This window comes from Trichosurus vulpecula, chromosome 1 (genome assembly GCF_011100635.1).
Source record: "Trichosurus vulpecula isolate mTriVul1 chromosome 1, mTriVul1.pri, whole genome shotgun sequence".
NCBI lineage: Eukaryota > Metazoa > Chordata > Mammalia > Diprotodontia > Phalangeridae > Trichosurus > Trichosurus vulpecula.
The window spans coordinates 173,770,239-173,792,194 of NC_050573.1; the positions used below are offsets into that span (position 1 = coordinate 173,770,239).

At 37.4% G+C, this 21,956-nt stretch overlaps 1 protein-coding gene across 1 annotated transcript; it reads right to left on the minus strand.

Moving 5' to 3' along the window:
* Positions 1–626: 626 nt before the first annotated feature.
* On the minus strand, positions 627–21,331 carry TXNDC5 (thioredoxin domain containing 5). Its single transcript, XM_036742183.1, has 10 exons — positions 20,934–21,331; positions 16,911–17,060; positions 13,475–13,580; positions 10,680–10,776; positions 8,551–8,666; positions 6,821–6,907; positions 6,052–6,186; positions 3,474–3,556; positions 2,430–2,559; positions 627–876 (listed from the first exon to the last, which is right to left on the minus strand). Exons 1-10 carry the CDS (start codon positions 21,179–21,181, stop codon positions 754–756), a joined length of 1,275 nt encoding a protein of 424 aa, XP_036598078.1. The 5' UTR covers positions 21,182–21,331; the 3' UTR covers positions 627–753.
* Positions 21,332–21,956: the final 625 nt, after the last annotated feature.

The window sequence follows — 21,956 nt, forward strand, 5'->3', positions numbered from 1 at the left end:
ATAAGGGACAAACGAGAGAATCTCAAGTAACGATTCACCTGACATGAAGAGAGACACATACACACACATACACACACACGCACAGAATTATGGCATCACATAATCTTGCTCAGGCACAGGTTAAAAGTACCATCCCTTTCATTTTGGCTAACCTCCCATGATGAAACAGGAACAGAAATGAGAATCCCATGGTGGTGGCATTTCAGGATCTTCCAAAATTGGGAGTTTGATCTTTAAACTCTTTTTCAAACAAGTGACCAAAAGTCTTATTAATAAGTGGTGAGTTTTACTTTAAAAGGCAACAATAGGAGTTCTACGAGTTCCCACATTTCTAGCAACTGTGGGCAATTCACATACTATACTTTGGCAGCTGCTTTTGACCAAGATCGTCCTAATGCCAAAAATAGTCTGCCAATTCCTTTAATTTGATTTTCCTCACCTCTATTTATGTCTTAAAGAAAACCATTTGAATTTCATCAAAGGAAAGTCAAAGGGCAGTTATTGCTCTGCTGCCACTGAAAATATTCAGTTTGCACAGTGACTATTTGTTAGATATTTACCCAGACAAACCTAATAAAGAATCAGTACAGTGTGTTGGCTTAAAAAACACGCGCACACACAGGAGATATCGCAAATTTAGTACATTCAGTTTTCCAAATAACCACCATTTGAGACTCAGTAACATTAGCGGGAATTAACTCCTACAAGTTGGGCATAGGAGAACAGTCAGGGTAATGGCTCCCAAATGAGATTCTACAGTTCATCTTTTGCCTGTCGCAAAACAAAGTTGTGTAATGTTTCAAGGTCCCTAGCTCCATTGTGTTCAGTGATTTTTTCTCCTGCACGGAAGAACAGCAATGTCGGGTAGCCTCGTACCTTTAAAGATGCAAAACAGACACGCATATTTTAAAACAAGTATTTTCAATTATACACAAATCATTTCTTAAACTAGCCAATGAGATCCAAATTAGATGAGCCTTCTTGGATTTGACATCATGATGGTCAAAATCCAGAGAAGTAAGTTCTTTAATTTTTAAAATAAAGAAAATCTTACCAGACATCTTAAAAAAGCAGAGGTGTGGAAATGTTAACTCACTATAGAATTTAAAGGACCATTAAAGAGAAGGCAATAACTTATCCTAAAGAATACAGCTTTTATGTCTACAACCCATCACTTACTCTTTAGTCATGTCTAATGAGTTCTGCTGGACAGTTGTCTGCTAATGTCCATTAATTAGAAAATGGAAAAAATTATAATTATGAAACTTTTATTTGCAATTTAAAGATTTTTTAAAAAACTGCTAACAGAGGTTTCTCTTACATCAAAAGTGTGTTAAAGAAAACAGGATCTATTACTTTGTAAGGCATAAATATATATTATTGGATGTCCTAATAATCTCAGATTTGGAAGAGACTCCAGGGGCCATCAAGCTCAACTCATCCCTGATCAAGACCCCACTCCCACAACACATTCAACAAAGTGGCCATCCAGCTTTTTCAGTGGGGGGAGCCCATTATCTTCTCAGGCAACCCATTCTTCTGTTGGATAGCTCTAACTGTTTCTCCTTTCATCACATGGAAATCTGCCTTTCTACTACTCCTACCCACTGGTCCTCATTTTGCCCTCTGGGGCCAAGTAGAACAAGCTTAATTCCTCTTCCAACTGATAGCCCTTCAAAAAAACTGAAGACAAATGTCACATTCACTCTAACTCTTCTCTTCTCCCTAACTGGATAAAAGTTCTTCATAAGCCAGAGGTCCTCAGTTAAATAAATAATCCCTTACATTGGGCTTAGATTTATTGATGGCTTTGTCATCTTATTAGCTGGTAACAGTCTTTAAGAATAAGCTATCAAAGTGTCATGATTTTGTACCAGTAAGCATTCATTTACCTAAAGATATATACTACAAATTTTGAATGATCTGAGAACTAATCAAAGCTTTAACCTTGATAAAATCTAGCAGGAAAAAAAATAAATAACTGATGAAACATACAATATAGTCCCATAGGTGGCACCACAATCTAACATCTCTCACACTGTTGGTAACAATTAAAATAATCTAGGACTCCAGTGACAATTCTTAGACACATTCTTCTTAAGACTATTAAAAAACACGCATCAAGAATTTCCTCCCTTTTTCTAAATGGAGGCAAAGATATATGCAATGGTGTTTTTTAAAAAACACCTTCTTTTGATTTTTAGGAAAAATCTCCTAAGAGGAGAAAAAAAAACTCAGGAAAAAAAGGAAGATTTTCTTCAACAACATTAGACAAAGAGAAATAGTGTATCTGCAGTATGCTGGGCCCAGAATTTCCTACTTTAACAAGGGAAGTAAGTAAACTGAGGACAAAATCATTTGGCTTTCTTCAAATTTCAAGACATCAACGTCTAGATTTATCTGAAAAGCTTTAAACTACTTATACTTACCGAATATTTGCTGCAAATAGCTCGTTCAACAGTACAATCTACTTTTGCTATCTTGACCCCTGTCAAGCCAGGGAATTCCTTTCTGGAGAGGCTTTCCCATGTGGGAGCCAAATTCTTACAGTGACCACACCTAGGAATAGAATAAATATCTATTTTAAACATTCTGGATTCAAGAGTCACTTGAAATTCATTTTTCTGCCCATCCAACTCATTTCTTTTGTATAGCATTATCAAGTTAGGCTAAGAATATTGTAAATCTTTCAATTCTCCCCAGGGCTACACCTCTACTTTCCACATCATTTCCTTCCCCTTGCTCTTGCCTAACTCCTCCCCTTAGCAAAAATAATTTTTAAAAAAAATCTCCCAAACTCTTCAAGAAATTCCCAACACAGGAATTCCAAAGACGAACTTAATTCAATCAAGATTACATCTTGTTCTGATTTTTATTTTGTCAATCAAAATTATCTAGCTGGGCATGTCCCAAAGCTGGAAATTGTACTTGATAATACCATGGTTTTTTAACCAAATTTTTTTTGGTTTGGCTTTGTGATTTCATTGGTATAGGTAACTTCTGGCAAGGAAATTCCACCAACGCAGATTAGCAACAGCTCCGCAGCTTAAGAGTCTTAGAGATTTGTCTGGGGGCACTGACAGGTGAAGAGATCTGCCCAGGGTCACCCAGCTAGCAAACATCAAGATGTGTTTTAGGAAGTCAGGTCTTCCTGCCTCTGAGGCTAGTTCTATGTATTACACCAAGCAGAATCTCAAAGTATGAACACAAAAGGTACTCAATTACATAAGAAGTACCCTCCTCTCCTCCCACTTTTGCTGTTTTCTCCATCAGCTAACTGCCCCCTTAAACATACCAGATGGATAAGATTACAACATTCTCTTATTTGTAATAGCAAGAGCAGATCCTAAGCACATCAAGATCAAAGTTCCCTAAAACTGTGCAACACAGGGGACAAAATTTACCGCTATGAGTCTAAAGTGCTGATAGATAAGTTGAAAAATTCCTAACGAAATTCGTTTATAGCTGCTTACCATGGAGCATAAAACTTGACAAAAGTTATTCCTTCAGCAATTGTGTTATCAAAGTCCTTTTCAGAGAGAGAGAGCACAGCACTCTGTCAAAGGAAACCATGCAAAGCAAAAATCCTTTATTAGAGTATGGCAGTTAGTAAACAACTTTTGAAAACATAAACAGGGTGATTGTATGAATATGCATTCATTCATACTCCTTGAATGCTATAAAAATATAAGTACCCACAGCTTACATCTCACACTGAACACACACAGTGAGTAAAAAATCATTTAGTAGCATACTTAGGGTAAGAATTCCTGGACTAGAGACTACTACAGTTCATGCAGGATCCAGGAACAGGAGATGCTGAGAAAGGACCTGGCTTCTACACAGCACACCTAGACTGTTCCAAAGGGTTGCCCCAACAGCGTGACAAACCCTAGAAGGAAAACAGGCACAAAGGTATTCCCCTGTGCCTTACACCAAGTGAAACTGGGCTGGTTCTGGAGCAGCTACAGAACCTGAGTGGTCTCTGATCTGATGCGAGTTGTCCTTCAAACACAAAGATTTGAACTCTTGACAGGAAAATCTAGAAGAAAGAATGCCTTGCCAAAAAGTCAAAAGCATCAGTGGAGTTGTCATGAGGTTCTGAAGTAAGATGATTGCAAAGTGGCTGGAAAACTTGAAGGCACATTACAAGTACTGTTATTATGATCAGTCATCTTCTCGGTGAATAGCAGAAGCTACTCTTTCACATTTCATAGGATGCCCTTTTCTTCCTTAAGCTTGAGTCACCTCTCTGCCTTCTCAATGGCTCTGAGAACATCCATGTGCCTTCCTTTTCACCACACAAAGCACAATTCCTCCATACATAGTATACTGGCTAAAGGGAAAACAGGCTTCTTTTCACTTGTGAATTCACAAGAACTCAATCTGAGAAATGCTACTCTTTCTTTAAGAAAAACTCACATATTTTGAGGTACATAACCACAGGAGATGTGAATCAAAACACTCAGAAAAACAAATTTTATCTACCAGCAAATTGCCTCCATAAAAATATACTAGTTATTTTAAGCTTTGGCTAGTACATCTAGGTAAAAATGCCTTACAAGTGAGTTTATTTTACAATGACCCTCTCTAGACAAGACTTGTATCAAGGATTACTTTGATATACTTCTAAAATAGGTTTTCTATTTCCCCCAGGAGGGCAAATGGGATAACATGCCATGTGGATTCAAGCTAAAATGCAATGTTCTGTTTGAGTCTGGCAATGAGTAATATATTTCTCTATTAATGTTAGTAGCTAAAGCAGAAGCTTTGTGGAAAACTGAAAAGATTCTGAAATAAAGAGCTGCCAAGTTGGAACCAATGTGAAATGCCACCATATTTTTTAAAGTCCATAAATATTAAGTCACTCACTGAACGACCCACTTAAACATGTGGAAAACTTTCTAAATAAAAAGAGTTCTGTATTTAGTGAAAATATTAATAGTATATAATTATACAGTTTAGGATGACTTTTCATAGCCAACATGACACATACACTCATCTAATATATGTGGTCACAATTGCAAGATCATCTGTTTATTTCTCAAACCAAGATGCCAATTTTAAACTAATACACAAGCAGTCCTCAGCTTATTAACCCTTGATTTATGAAAGGGGAGCAAGAAAGCCTGGGGGTAAACTGCCCTTTGTTTCTTAATTTAGAACTCAGATATAACTGACCTAGGCAGGTAGTTTTACCTTATACAAAAATGAAGATTTAAAGCTATCCATACCTAGGATTATCTCCTACTCTTTCCTCCAACAAAGAGAGTCTCCCTGTTTTCCTTGTTGGAGAAGATGAAGTATTCTTCCTAAAACACAACTGAAGACTGAAATACATTTTAGCATAGAAATAATGTTAAAATAGTGGTTAAGTAAAATGGAAATGGTGTTACTATGTACTTCAAGAATTTTATGAGCTAAGTGGGATTTATTTGTAAATATTTGGGTAAGGCACCTAGCACAGTGTCTGGCACTGGCTATATAAATCTTAGCTACCATTATTATTATTATTTTATGCTGCCCTATTTTGATGGGAAAATGTGTTCGACTTGCAAACTTATAGACTACAAGCCAAGTGAGAACTCTTAAAAACTGAAGAGAATAGAGATACCCACTAAATCCTACCACATTTTATCTTGTTGCTAACAAATTTTCAGGTGGAAATTTATTTAATGTATCATCATCTCCAAAGAGGTAAAGAACACTGCTGCCATAAGTCAGACTGAATGATGAAAATTAGCCTAGGATTACAAATAACCTGAAAATACATTTATCCCCTAAACCTAGTACACATAAATGGAGAATCCTCTCAATATTTTTTCTCCATGACTTAACAAGTTTTTAAAACAAGGACTTTTAAATGATGTATTTACCACTCAAATATGTACAATCAGTTGAACAAAGTTATTGGTGTTTAATTTTAGCATAGCTGACAATCACATTTATTTTTTCCAGATCACTAAATGATTTTTTTTATCCAAAAGGTTGAGGAGAAGTGCTGTATAAGGGCAGAACGGAGTTTCCCATGCATTATTCTGTGGCACCTACCTCGGGTTCTGCAGCGAGTTCTGGGGCCTCAGCAGCCTCGATAGTTTCTGAGGCTTCCCCTACAACACTCCGTAGCTGCAACTCCACATATTCTTTTAGAGAATCCAAATCTCTCTTTCCTTTGTACTGATCGATCTATACACAACGACATATTACACAAACATTTATTGAGTCAATTTTATTTAAATAATCAAGTCTTAGAAGATTTAAATAATTAAAGTCTTAACAGTTCAATTGAAGGCTCACTCTTAGTAATAAAATCCACTGCATTTTCAAAAATAAAAATGTAAGTATGTAATCAGGAGTTTAATATTTTGGCTGTGCTTTTAGATCTTAACAATATTTTTCTTTCCTTTGGTGAGTTGTACACAAGTCATAAAATTGGTAAAATCCTGCCAAATTCCTTCATGTTGATGGTAAATTTAAAGATAAGCCAGGGACAGATCATGGACATTAGAGCTAGAAGGACCTTACTATAACCAATACCACAAAAAGTGTGGTCAGAAGTGCATCTATGATTAGAGCACAGTTACCATGTAACTGTACTAGAGACCAAACTACTTTGAATATTTCAAAATATTACTAGAACTGACAGTTGAATGGGAAAGCTTTACTTCCCACACGCCCAAAATAATTTCTCATTTTTTCATTCGTCCAATAAACTGGTGTCCGTACTAAGGTTACTGACTCTCTTGCAACTCTTTGGCCCCTTATCACACTCATGACCAGTTCAAATCAGAATCTGAACTTTAACATGGTGAAGTCTCACCTTTTCGCCATTCCTAAACCACAGAAGTGTGGGATAGCCACGTACTTGATTTCCAGAGCAAAGCTCATAATGTTGTGTACAGTCAACCTAAAATGAAAATTGAAGTCCAGCATTAGCTTTATCACTAAGTAGAATGTCACATATTAGGTACCTGAAAGTAAAATGTTGAATGATTTCTCAAAATGCAAACTCTACTTTTGAGAGGGCCTCTTTTTTGGAATACTATTGAGCCCTTAATTCTATTATTTTAATTCATTGGTAATGTAGTTGCAGATCTCATGCAGTATTTTCCAGTCACTTATCAAGGTTACATATGAGACCCAAATATTTGAGAATGGAATTGACGCACTTTATGAACTAAAGGCTTCATTCAAGGTTATAAAGATTATACTCACATGTCATTTTAAGCCTTTAGTTTTTTTGTCCAAAGTAACATCCTACTTCTCATGACATACAATCACAAAGACTGAATAAATGGGATAAAGTTAGTTTTAGATTGTTTTAGGCAGGTAGAGGGAACTAAATATAAATATCTTTAATAAAGAAAACCAAGTTCACAAAGACCCCCAATACATGCAACAAATATGAAATCAATGAATTTTTAATATGTAGCATGAACATAGTATTTTGAAATAAGGAAAACTATAAGAAATAAGGAAAAACATAGGAACCCCTATATCACTAGTATATATTAAATAAATTATAGCACATTAAATATCACTGATTAGATAAGTTAGATAAGTTTAAAATCCCATGTTTGGTTGTTTCTAAGTCTATCGATCAGTGATAAAAGACAGTTTTACCTAAAGAGCAAGGAAGTTCTTCACCAACAGTTTTTGTTTAATTTTGTAAGTATGGATTCTGGCCTAGAACGTGGTACAAAGAGGTTTTCATGACATTCACAAATGTCATTAACATTTGCACTTTATAATCACCCACATCAATTTATTTAAAGGACTAAACTAAAATAAGTTTCAATGTATCTTAGACCTATAAATGCCAAAGGAAAAAATCCAGTTCTCAGTAAATAAAAATGGGTCAGCAAATCAAATGAGTAATTTGCTCTGCAGAGTATTACTCGTGCATACAAATCAATCTCCATAGCTGATTATATTTTTAAATAATGGTAAAGAAGAGAAATGCAGTACCAATTTTAAAATAAAAATAAAATTCACATGAAAATGTAAACAGAAAACTCAAGTGAATAAAAATCATTTAACTCCCCTCAAGTTCCTTTGGAGCCCAAGATTTTCTAGAAGAAGCTGCGTAACTCTTCTTACTTCTCAATGTAAAGTTGAACAAGAAAAAATACAGGGTTCATAATTCAGAAGGTTCTTCTGAACTCCCATCAAGTTCTTAAACTAACTATTAAACCTCATCTATTGGATGAGATAAAATGTGGCAAGTATCCAAATCCATCAAAGGAGCATTATACCAGTCTCTGCTATGTCTCCTTAGGAAGGGTAATTAGGTCTCCCCCATTCAGAACTGTCCATGTCTTACAATTAAACAAAGCAGCCATAGCCTTAATTTATCTGTCCATTGTGGAAAAAATCTTTAAGTTCACGAACACATCATTATCTATTACAGTGAATTATCAGGTGACAGACACACTACATGGAATAAATAAATCAAGTCAGTGACTAGCAACACATGAATAATATGCTACTTTGCTTGATTAATCCTACCAAAAGAGGAGTATTTTCTGTTTAAGAAGAGCTTTCACCTACCTTGCCAATCTTGACAGCTTCTGAATGTTCAAGACTTGAAGCCAGCTGTTCCCAGGTTGGAGCCAAAGCCTTACAATGGCCACACCATGGGGCAAAGAATTTGATAAAGTGGTTGCCTTTAACAGAATGTCAAGAAATTAGGCAGAAGTGGGGGGGAAGGGAGCAATTTAAACCTTTAATTTATGTAATAACAAATTTAGTTAAAGCTAAAGACAACCATCCTGATATTTAACAAACCTCTAAGTTTACTGTAACTCTAATAACAGAAGACAGACTATGTAAAGTGACTATCACTCCTCCAGCCAGGAAAAATATAAATAAACTTATAAGTGGTTTTTAAAATGGAATATTGTAATGTCGGTTCTGCTGAGCTCATCAGTCCAGGAATTAAACTTGTCAGGCTTGCTCTTAAAAGGATATTAGGTTATGAGTAGGAAAAACAAATTACTGAAAGTTTAAAATATGATTCTTAGTCCTGGTATAGAAATACTCTATCCTATTACTCACTGACTGAGGTGTCATTATAAGATCATCAATGAATTTAGGAAGAAGGTGGGAAACACAATGCTTAATAAAGGGACATCTATCATTCATCCTCAAAGCTGACACCATAAAGTTTATCCAGACAATTTATCCTGGCAAATGAATTCAGTGACTTCTATTTCATACTAATCATAAGGTATAAAATCATAAAAGCAAATGGAAAAAGGCTGTCTATAAAATTAATAAGACCTTTAGTGAGAAATCACTACCACTATAAATATCAAGGGATTTTAAAGCCATCTGCACTAACACAAAACCTAGTACACTGAAACACCTCTGTTTAGTAACACTCTCCTTGAATAATGATGTAGACCACCTTTACAATAAGACTGTTCAAAAATAATGAGCTACTAAATTATATAGTGCATCATGGCTGTAAGGCATTTTTCACATATAATGTATCAGGTAATAATAAGTCCTTTTTGATGCTAAAATAACAAAAATTCCACTGGATAGGATCCATAAAAGTCTAATCGTACACTCAAATCACCCATATCAAGGAACAATTGTGGGGAGGGGGGAAAGGGGTAGGGAAAGCTGCTATGTATCTTTTTCTATTCGTTATATAAACTGACATTGCAGATTTAATAACCGTCTATACCAATTGTACAGAAGTTGAACATCCCATAATATTTAACAAACATCGGACTGGGGGCTAATGAATTTTAACTGGGGATTACAATTTTAGCCTTTTGTCATCAAAAATTCTCAATTACAACTTTATGAGCATTTTTGTTACCAGGGTAACATTTTGCTTTTATCATGGAAGTCAATGGGAAAAACAGGGTATATTTTGGAAAAATTCTCTTTGCAGACATCTGTGCCAAAATGTATCTATTCTATAAGGCAAAAGATGCTTGTACAACAAAAACACTAGGTATTTTTATCAAATGTGGATGTGCACATATATGCATATACATATGCAAAGATAAAAGATTTTACTCATATAAAAACTTGTGTGTCTAAACAAAAAAATGAAAAGTTACATTTTCACCACAGGTCAGCAAAGCGTTATCTACTTCCAATTAAACGTGATTAAAGATAATTTGTTCATCTCTTGGTTTTGTAAAGATGGATGACCAAGCACACAGGTTAAGCATGTCCTTGGCTAACACTGTCCTCCCTGTACCATCTTATGTGCAGAGAAACTACAGATAGGGAGTTTAAAAGGAAGGAGTGAGAGGTGGGGGGCAGGAAGGAGAAAGAAGGTAGCATCTGTGCTTTTCAGAACTGCTCCAAAAAGTCAAACTGAGCGGAGGAACTTATGATATCTCACCTCTAACAGATAATTTACTCATGGCAGTACTGTCCATTCCCCGCTGTCCAGACCCTTTATCATACTTGTATTCAAGTTAACAGAAAGATCTATGATTTCACAATGTAGAGAAACTCCTAGGGTGAGAACTCTCTCCACTTAAAACACATTGCAACCTATTGATGACTGAGCACCATGGGAAGTTAAAGATTGCCGGACAAGAAGGAAACACAAAGCAAACACAAAGGGACAAATTTTACCATACATTCTACTCAGCACTCATCACACCCTGGATTCTCACAAATGTGAAGAGAACATATGCACACTTTACCTTCTGCAACATGTAGTTGGAAGTTGGCGGCCGAGAGCTCATACAGTCCTTGCTTGAGTTCTGGGGCTGCTGGCAATTCCGGCTCAGGCTCTGGCATCTATTAAGTGGCAACAAAGTAATTACTAAGAGTTGCCCACATAATAAATAGTAAAGGCAATGAAATCTTGTAAGTACAATCTAACTATAACTTCTCTGTAGATCCATTCCCTTAACTACCCTGTATTGATAACTAGCTATTTTGCCATCCTTGCCTTGCAATTCGTGTCATTTGTCCACCTTATGAATTCCTTTGGGTGCTTCAGTAATTAAACCATCATGGAAGGTCCATTCTCAAATGGCAAACATAGGTTTCTACATGGATGACTGTGGATAGTGCTTATTTATGATTACAAAGGACTTCACATACAATCTTTTCATATATCACATACAATGACTTCACATTTAATCTTTTTAAAAAATCCTATTAGATAGATAATGCAAAATGTGCTAGCTTTTCATACCATTCCAAGTGCTACAGGCATACAAAAGCATCCCTAGGAAGGTAATGCTCAAATGCCAGATTCAATTACAATCAAGTGATGTCCCATGCTACATAGGTTATTCACAATACAAAATCCAGAGGACCACAGATTTTTAAAATGCTATTTGGAAGTTTAGTATTTGTGCCTTTGGCAAAGAGCAGAGTAGCCACTGTCATACTATAACAGTCAAGAAACTTCTATGGTCAAAATGTACATGATTAGGAATTATACTATTTCAGGATAATGATGAAAACAGGAACAACATACTTCATTTTTAAAAGATACTATATATTAAATTGATGAGTGCTTCAACTTGTATATTAAATGAGATATATCTGAACCTAAACATAGGCATTATTGAGAACAGAAAAAAGAAAAAAAGAACGTGGCTGAAGAGTTTTATGTTGATTATTCCTATGAATTGTCCCCAGATCCTCAAGTTTGGACAATGGAAGAATAGAAGTGTTGCAGTTTTTTTTTTTAAAGAAGCTAATAATACCTTCTGGTTTCTCAGGTACCTTCAGTTAAAGACTGACTGGCTTTTAGGCTTATCAATCTCACTCTAATACTATAAATGTTTATTTTAAAGATTTTAAATTCACTTCAAAATAAGTTTCAAGGATATTTTTCATAAAGTACATAATTGAAAGTTCAAAGCTATGTGAAAATTACACTTGACAGTATCAAAATCTGGTGACAGCTAAGAAATTGACGAAGACACAAATTTACTCACCAGTAGTTAAGGTTTTTTTAAACTTCTAAAATTGGATAAGTTTGATAAGTCATATCTGTTCTCTGCCACATAGCATTTGAAGGAATTACTTTTATCACATTGTATACCATATACAATGTGATATTATAGTGATAGTATACCCACTGAATCTCTTGATGAGTACAATTCCTACAGTGAATTGAGTGCCACAACAAAGATTTTCATTTTATTGGAGACTTCATATGGAATACAAAAAATTACAGGGCCTCCAAAATAGTGAGTCATACATTTGAAAGTTATCTGGCAAAACAAAGTACTGAGGTTTGTTTAAATTTTAGTCTGAGTCCTGATGGTGTCATTCTATAGTGATGTTTAGTATAAACATAGATTATCTTCCTAATATCTCACCAATGTAGCTAAAAGGAAACTTGTTTTCTCACCCTCATGTGGGTCTTATTCTATCCAATGCCCAAAGAGAACACCACATACCAAATGGCAATGCAGTTAGTAGGGGCTTGTTGATGATTATGAGTTTATAACTCAGCACATTAATTAAAGCAGGAATGGGAAGACCATATAGAGTTTGCAAATTATACTCAGTGTATATTTTTCTATGCATGTGCCATAACTCAGTTGTTACATTTTAGGGGAAATGACAGGGTTTTATGTATAAAGAGTAACTACTGTATGTTGAAGACAGAATTCATATTTCACATATGAATTGGAGTGGATGACTTCTACATTACCTTTCTAGCTCTAAAACTCTATTTTTATGAATTCTGAGCCTCAGTTTCTTCATCTGCAAAATGATGGGGGAGGAAAAGATGGTTTCTAAGGTATCTTCTAGCTCTATCACTATATGAGTTTCTGTAATAATCAGATTATAAAAGACTTAGCATAGGGTGTGATAGGGAAGAGCTACCCAAGTAATAACAGACTAGGTTGGATTAGTTTACCAACAAAGAGGATTATGGGTTGGGAAGGAGAAAGAACGGGAGAAAATATTAATTCCATAAAGCAGTCCCTGCTTGAGGTTTCTATGACAATAGTTTTTCATACTGGATAGCAGAGACACAGAAGTCTTTGTGGAATTCAATTTTTGCCTAGGGTTAGCAATGTTAGCTTACAATATCTTACGATATGATTTGCTTACAAGATCAGTGACTTTTAAATGAGAACAAAGGCAGCATGTACATTGAGAAGTGGCATTGTAGAGTAGAAATCATACTGGAGCTGAAGTCACAAAATCTAGATTCAGAATTCCTCTCTGCTACTTACTACCTGTGTGAGTTTGGCCAGTCAATTGACATCACTGAGGATCAGTTACCTTATCAAAAAAAGAGTGGGGGAGCTTTTACATTAAATGACTGCTAAGGTTCCTTTCCACTCTAAATCTATGATCCTAGGATAACTATCCATCTAAATTTGCTGGCCAGTTTCATTACTACTGAGGAAAATAATTTAGTAAAATTGTTTTCCTATTGGAAAGCAAAAGCTAACTCCTTATATAGGAACATTATTAATTTGACAGATGAGGAAAGAAAAGTTTCTTATATACTCACAGCTGGCTCTTCATTTAGTGTCTGTAGCATCCAATTTTCCAAGGTCTGGAAATCCCTGGGACCCTGGTATTTCACACCTTCTTGACCTGGTTTGAAAAACTTTAAGCTGAAAGGTTAAAAAAAAAGAAGAGATAAAGAAATGTTATATATGTGTATATTTTCAAAAACACTTCAAATCACTTCAAGATGTTGCATTTTCTTCCTGAGGACTAAGTACGTTTTCTGAGTATGTAACTTAAATGATTTACACATAAACTCTGATATCAGATTTCTAATACAGTTTTAAAAGAAACAAAAAGCAAAAAATTGGATAGTTGAAGAAACTATTTTATTCATACAATTCTAATCTTTAAAGACATAACCCATATCTCATTCAAGCATCCTAAATAAAAATAAGAAGGCTGAACTTTTAAGTTGACCTAAAGTCTTAGATGCCAATCTTCAAATGGCAGAATATTTCAAAGTCTACTTTTCAAAACTGAAAATGAAAAGCTCAACTTCCCAGGTTTTGATATGATTTTTAAAACTGGTCTAAAACATTAACTGCTGTTCACAACAGGTCAGCTATCTACTATTTCTTTACAAAAAGTCACCAGCAGATGCACTAGGCTGTAATGAACTAATTTTCTAAATACTTACCCTGAGATTAGAGATTCACCTAAAGTTTTCCAAAGCATAAATCTTGCACACAGGTAACAAAGCTGCTTCTAGCAGCAAAATTGCTCACTGAATTGTTTGTGCTGTCTTGCTGAAAGAAAACCAATACTACAGTTCATCTAAGAGATTTGCTTCCTTGCATTCTGCAGCCTGCTTTCTCTCAGAGAAGAAATCTCATTTCTACCAGATGCATTTGTTCCTGAAGGGATTTTGGTTGAATTAGAGGGACAGTGCCTGTAGCAATAAGCAACAGATCTGAGATCATGAGACTAAACTAATATAACTTTAGGGACACTTGGTGATTACAACCATGCTACTATTTTGTAGGGTGAGAAAGAAATTCATTCTAAATAAAACTCATTAAGAGAAATTGACAGTGGGGAAGACAAGGGATTACTGGATTAAAAAATACTATCTAGAATGTGTTCAATTTTTAAAAATTAGAAAACAAGTTATAACTGGCTACCACATCATATCAGGAGATGCCATCTGTGCAATATAGGAATTTTAGCAAGCCAATATGTACAGAAATCAGAATTCCTAGTTTAAAATGCTTACCATCTATTAATCTCAAAACAAAGATAAAAAGAACTTCAAGAAATATGAATACATTGGCCAAAGTAGGTAATTAACTTAATATTTATGTTGAATTTAAGTGAAAAGATGATGGTGCGATGAAGGATTAGATTATTGGCATATTGTAAGAATAAGTGCTAGTTATCTTTCTGTCCATTTCATGCTCAGAGGAAAGCTGATGCCCTAACCTGTTTTGCTTTTTTTCTTTTACATAAGATTGCTAAAATCTATTTTTAAAAAGTTATTTTTAAAATAAAAGTTAGCATATGTATAAATTTGATCAAATTGTGTGCCATTTGCTTCTCCCCATGCCCTTCTCCAGTCTTCTGATAAATTAAAGCAGGTTAGACAATTCAATTTGGCATCATTGAGCTCACTATATCTGCCTGTTGTTACAGGACTCAGACTAGCAGGTAATTTATAAGAGATTTTTAGTTCCTAGAGATTAGAATTAAAATGCCAAATTTGGAAGTTCTGGTCTCAACCTAAACCCTAATAAACAACTGTCTCTATTTCTCAGTTAGTCAACGGCTCTCTGGTGATATTACAGGACCACAGATTTAGAGTTAGAAGGGATCTAGCATCAAGTCCAGCTCTGTCATTTTACAGATGAGGAAAATGAGGCAACGAGAGACTAAATAACTTGTCCATGGTCACATGGCTGCTGTCTAAACCTGGATTCAAATTCAAAACTTCCTAACTCTTAAGTCCAACACTCTATTTTACCAGCCAACAAGATGACAGCATCCTAACCAGTACTCCCTAAAGTAAAGGTTCTGAATCTGGAGTTCGTGAACTTTTTTTTTTAATTCATTCAATTTTATTTTCAGTTCCAGATTCTCCCTCCACCTCTCCCCAACCTACGGAGAAGACAAGAAATATAAAACCTATTACGAATATAAAGTCATACAAGACAAATTTCCATATGCCATGTCTCTACCAAAAAAAAAAAAAGGAAAGAAAAAAGCAAAAGCAAGAAAGAGGACAAAAAAATGTTTCAATCTGCACAGAGTCCATCAGTTCTCTATATGGGAATGGACAGCATTTTCCCTCATAAATCCTTTAGAACTGTGGCAGGTCATTGTGTTGATTGAAATTACTAAGTCTTTTGCGATTAATTACCTTTACAATATTGCTGTTACCACGTAAATTGTACTCCTGGTTCTGCTTACTTCACTTTGCATCAGTTCATGTGTTTTCCAGTTTTTTATGCAACTATCCCCTTCATCATTTCTTACAGCACCCTCATTAGCACAGTCCCCACTGATGGATGTTACCTAAATGATGGACACCCCCAATTCTTTGCCGCTATGAAAAGAGCTGCTATAAATATTTTTATGCCCTTTTTTTTGATCTTTTTAGAAGTATAGATGTAGTAGTAGCATCACTGGGTCACAGAGAAGGCACAGTTTTATAGCTTTTGGGATATAGTTCCAAATTGCTTTCTACAAAGGTTAGACTAGTTCACAACTCTGCCAATAGTACATTCATGGGCCTATTTTCCTGTGTCTATAAACTTGTTTTTTTAAAATACTTTTATGACCATATTTTAATATTTGGATTCCTTTGTAATGCTATATATTTTATATCCTACATTTTAAAACATTATTCTGAGGAGTCCATAGTTTCACCAGACTGCCAAAAGAATCCATGACAGAAAAAGGGTAAGAACCCCTGCCTTAAAGGGAAGGCATAATTCTCTAATATACTGTTTCCCTGCATGGTGAGCATACACAAAGACTTTAATGTAAATTGCTGTATGACCCCAGGCAAGTCACTTAACCTTTCTCAGCCTCAATTTCCTCATCTGTAAAATGCGAAAGTTGGACTAACTGGCCCCAAAGGCACCCTTCCAGCTCTACATCTTTGATTCTATAATTGGAAAAGTTGATATATTGGGGAAAATATGCTGGTGAACTTAAAACACTACCCCTTCTCATGCCTCAAAGATGTTCTATCAAAAGGAAAATCCAATGGTTATTTAATGAAGCATTTCTTAAATAAATTGCAAAAAATATATATTTAAAACAGATGCAATAAAAATAACTTTTCTCTGGCAATGTGGAATGCCTGCTTAAATTTAGCACCTACTAACTACAAAGGAGATCACCAAAAGATTAACTTGGAATTTAGCTTCATCTAGTTGGCAGATGGGTGTGGAAAAAAATTGAAAAATGTCACAAACACATCCTCTTTTACTCACGTGGGATATCCTCTAACACCCTGTGCAGAGCACACTTCAGTATCCGCTGTGCAATCCACCTTCGCAACATAGACCTTCGCATCTTCCATGCTATTGTATTTATCTCCTAGGTCATTCCAAGTTGGCTGTAGCCGCTGGCAGTGTCCACACCTATGATGAGATAAATAATGCACAGCTTATTGACTACTAGCAATTTAAAGTTCATAGTCTTTACTCAATCATTTTAATATAAATCCTGGATTAAGTATCAGTGACTAACATGAAGAACAAAGTGGTTAAATTATAGCAGGGAGCCAAGTTTTGCTAAGCAATAGTTCAGACGAACAGTTGTGTCTGATGGCACCTTTTGAAACTTGCTACTTATTGCTATGAAGAAAAACAGGTAAAAATACTAGCCAGAGAATGTGTTTGACATATTTTTCCAGTAGAGTCCATTGATGTACATTAAGCACCTAGCCACACTCTCCTGTGTGGTTCCCCTTGTGACCAAGAGCATATATCAGTAAGATAGCTAGTTTGGAGGAACCATCTATGATCATAATAGCTAATGCACCCTCATGAGGACTGGTCCCCAAATCTTGGCTTCATTACCATGTTCAGTCTATCCAGATGAATTGGCCACAAAGAAGCTAAGTGTCATGGCATAAGGTCTCTAAAAGGATGATAGACAGCTGTAACATCTTGCACTATGCAGCTTAGTGATAAGATTAAAATAAAATCACAAAAAATCAATATGTTTTCAACATATAGTAAATCCTTAAAGTGTTTTTTTTTTCAAGGAGCAATTTACCAATACCAAATTTTTAGAAGAGTAATGAAGGGCAATCTACTGTAAATGAAATCTTTTTGGGGTTTTACCATTAGCATCTCTTTAGTGCCAAGCTTTATTACTACTTAATAATACACTGTTATTATTCAATAAAAGTTTTAACAGTACTGTCAAAAGCCACACATCTCTGTTGGTAACTTGAAATGAAATAAAAGAAAAAACATCTTCAGGACTGATTTTCGGGGAAACATCCACATCTCTGAAAGCCACAAAAGATAACAAATTATTTAGTATCGAGTCCTCAAATTTGATTCTCTTCTCTAATCTACTTATTAGCTGCTTGTTGATGAAGAAGATTCCAAGTTAAAAAATTAATTTGTTTTAAACTAAATTATCACTTGCACTATGTAAACACAACTATGCTCTTCTGTCAGTTAACTTTAAAATTACAATATGCTGCATATTTTCTTCAGCAAATTCATTCTCTACTTCAACTAGCATTATGTCTTAATCAGCGGGGCTTATTTTTTGCTACAAGACACTGACATGTACAGGTAGCACCCAAATTACAAATGGGTCATGTTCTGAAAGTTCATTTCTAAATTGGCCATTTCTAACTTGGAATATTTTCCAGGAGAAACAATTCCCTACATGGTGGTTAAGTTCCCAAGCTGGCTCACAAAAGCCTATTTAATAACATGGCTGATCTACAGTGCTAACATTGCTAATCTGAGTTCCAGGACTTGCGAAGAAGTAGGTAAGTTTTCTTCCCCTTTTCTTGCTTATCTGCAAAATATTAAGGTAGTCAAGGTTTGTCACTGAAACTCTCCTACCTCTCCCTAACCTACAGAATTTAAGTGTTGGAAGGGATATCTGCAGACATCTATCTAGTCCAACTGGTACTAGAAAAAGAATTCTCATTAACATATCCAAGTGGTCATCCAGCCTATTCAAGGACATTCATTCCCACTCTTGGTCAGTTCTAAAAGTTAGGAGGTTTTCTGTAGATCAAGCATAAATCTGCTTCTTTGAAACTTCCACAGCAGTAGTCAAGCTTTCCTGTGTTTCCCACCGTGGCCCTCACTACCGATATTCTTAGCTAAGCTTTTAGAAGAAAATAATTTCATTAGCCAATTCTCACTGAATTTGATAACTAGCCTACTAGAAGCATTTATATTTTGAAAAAAAGATGCTTGCTGTGCTGAATTAATTTTTAGTTGAAGGAATTTCAGTCATTATAGAATAAAAAATTTGAAGATAAGAAGAACCATCACAAAGGCATTCATTCAAACTATGGCATAGGCTACAAGGGTGGGGAACCTGTGGCCTCAAGGCCACATGTGGCCCCCAAGTGTGGCCCTTTAACTGAATCCAAACTTCACAGAACAATTAGAATATTTGACTGGATTTGGTCAAAGGGCTGTATTTGAGGACCTAGAGGGCCACATGTGGCCTTGAGGCCTAGGGTTCCCCACCCCTGGCATAGATATCTACTCCTCAGGCCATCTGTTTGAAGGTGTTCTTTCTCTACCTGTGAACCCAGATTCTCTAAAAGTCTTTATTACAAAAACTTTTATGGCGGTGAAAATTTTGGGGTTGATACTGGGGGTATATGTATGTGTCCTTCATAATGCAGAATGTAAGTTCCTTGAGGGAAAAGAAGGGACTGTTTCACTTTTATCTATGCTAAGCAAAGTTGCATAGTAATCAATAAAGGCTTACTGAATGATAAATCAATTTTATCTTTTAATCAGTTTTGCCTTTAATGATTAGTTCTTCAATAATATAACAATTGATCTGATACCACAGTAAATGTAGAAACCTAGTAGTGATGATACCATCCTAACATTATTTACAAAGACTAAATACTTAATTGGGGGATATTGAGTTTAATTGGCATAGCCAATTTCCAGGACATATCAAATTACAAGAGAAAAGAAAATGAGGAATCATATCTCATCACTGCACTAGAGATAGGATCATTAAGGTTTCACTGGAAGGAGAAAGTTTAGTAGGGTGATGTGATGGGGAAGTGTACAGAATGTTAGCTGTGGAATCGGAGGACCTGAATTTAAATCCCAGTTCTGACACTTACTGTGTTGGCCCTGGGCAAGGTGACTCTATGTATACACATCAAGGTCCTTACCTGTACAATATGGGAGGATGGACTAGTTGTCTGTATGAGTTTCTAGATCTAAATCTCTGATTCTATGATCTAGGGCACTAGATATAAAATGGGTACCGTAAAAATGTCCATAATTCCCACTCCTTAATTTCTGGATGGCGGGTTTAGAAGTGTCAGTAAAAACAAAACAGTTCTCTTTTACAATCCATTCTTCTCCTCCCCCACCCCACAAAACAAACAAAACATCCCCGAACCGGTAAAGACAAATATATATTGGTTAATAATTTGCAACTAAGTCTTTGCAATGTGGCTTGGGTTAATAAAGGCGTATTTATAAATTCTATCCCTTTGTGTATTCAACACCTACACCCCAACCAGGAAGCAAACCGAATCTCCATTAAGAGTCCCATTTAATACCAGGAAGCCACTAGGTGAAAGCTGAGTCCTTCAGAAGGCACCACAGTTAGAGACCCGAGTTTGTGTGAGGGGAGGGTTAAAGCACGGGCATTAGGGGATAGGGTGAGGAAGAAAGGGAAGTTGGTGTACCTTAAAGGAATACTTAGGAGCTAACTTAAGTAAAGGACCCCGTGAGCTTCTCTTCTCCATACACACACAAACTAAGAGTCCCAGGGCAGGGGTTCTCCCTTTCCCTCCTTCTCTAAAGGGTACTGAGACCGCCAGCTCTTCCAGAGCTCTGGGGCTCCTTGTGCCACGTCAACAGGAGAGGCCCAGAGCGCGGGCCTCGCCCACCCTAGTGCCTGCCCCCACCCCCATCCCCAGTCCGGACCACGAGGCAGCCACAGCGCTATGATGCCCTGGGGTCCTCCGGCCTTCTCTGGGGTCCGACTGCATCCCTTTATCTCCCCACCCCTACCCCCACTCCCCAACAACTCTTCCTCCTCCCCGGCAGGCAGGAGTCCGTGGTTTGGAGAAATCTTTGGGGGCATTTACTGGAGCTAAAGGGCTGAAGAAGTTAAGCAAACCCGGGTGCCACGGCGAGGGCTGGGGGAGGGGGAGAGCGTCTGGGGAGGAAGCAGAGGCAGTAGGCAGAGAAGGGACAGAAAAAATAGGAGAGAGGGAGGATGGGGGGGAGGGAGCCGACGGGGGGGGGGGGTGGAAGGATATTTACCAGGGCGCGAAGAACATGACGAAGTGCGCGGCGCTCTGGATGCCGTGGGTGAACATGTCTCCCGTGTACAGGTGCTTGGCATGTGGGTCCTCCCTGTCTGCTCCCTCGGTGACCAGGGGCTCCCCAGTCTCCTCCGCCCGGGCCCAGGACACGAAGCCCCAGCCACTGCCTCCGCTCAGCAGCAGCAGCAGCAGCAGCAGCGGTGGCGGCGGCAAGAGCCGGGGAAAGGCTAGCCAGCGTACAGGCATGGTGCTGGTAACTGGGCACACGCGCTCAGTCGCACCCTCATACACTAGACGCCGGTCACCCCGCCGCCTGCAGCTGCGCGATGTCCCAGCCGCCGCCGCCGCGGGACAGCCGACAGCCCGCCCAGCTCCCCGGACTGCGCCGCCGCCGCCGCAGCTGCTTGGGCAGCCAGCCGCTCCTCCCCCGCCCCTCCCGAGCAGCTCCGCTTCCTCCTCCCCTTCCTTCCCTCTCCTCCACCCAGGGCCTCCTATCGCAAAGCAGCTCCGAGCCGGCTGAGCTTGGCTACTACCCCGGCTGCAGCTTTGCAGCAAGTCCAGGGCCTAGTGTAGGTGGCCTCTCGCGGCCTCGCCAGGTTTTTTTCTAGGGCGGCACCCAGTTAGGTGACCACCAACCTAAGGCCATGGAGAGCGGAGGCGGAGGCTCCTCTTTCCCCTCCCTATCCCAGTCCTGGTGCGTGTGTCCTCCTTTCATTGCCTGATCTTTGTTACTTATCCTTGCGTGCTTTTTGGGATTGCTCTGGGTAAAACAGAAGGACCAGCCCATGAAGAAGATGAAGCTCATCACCAGAAGACTGACCACCAAGGTGACGATTTTTGGTGGGAGGAAGACTTTGCAATGTATGAAGAGCGTCTACTAAAGTGGGGAGGGGTGGCGCACACTGATGAAATCACAGATCTTGAAATGTCGCCGAAGGTGGAAGGATCAAAGGTTGGTTCCTCCCCTCAAAACACACAGACCGAAGCAGTGAATTACATTTTAGCTTTTGTTTTCAGGAAC

Excerpts from the sequence above, each read along its gene's own strand:
- TXNDC5 (XM_036742183.1), bottom strand. The coding sequence starts at position 21,181 with ATGCCTGTACGCTGGCTAGCCTTTCCCCGGCTCTTGCCGCCGCCACCG. Across the intron at positions 10,777-13,474 it reads CACTAAATGAAGAGCCAGCT|ATGCCAGAGCCTGAGCCGGA; the intron begins GTGAGTATATAA and ends GCCACTTAATAG. Across the intron at positions 3,557-6,051 it reads AACTCGCTGCAGAACCCGAG|AGTGCTGTGCTCTCTCTCTC; the intron begins GTAGGTGCCACA and ends TTCCTTTGACAG.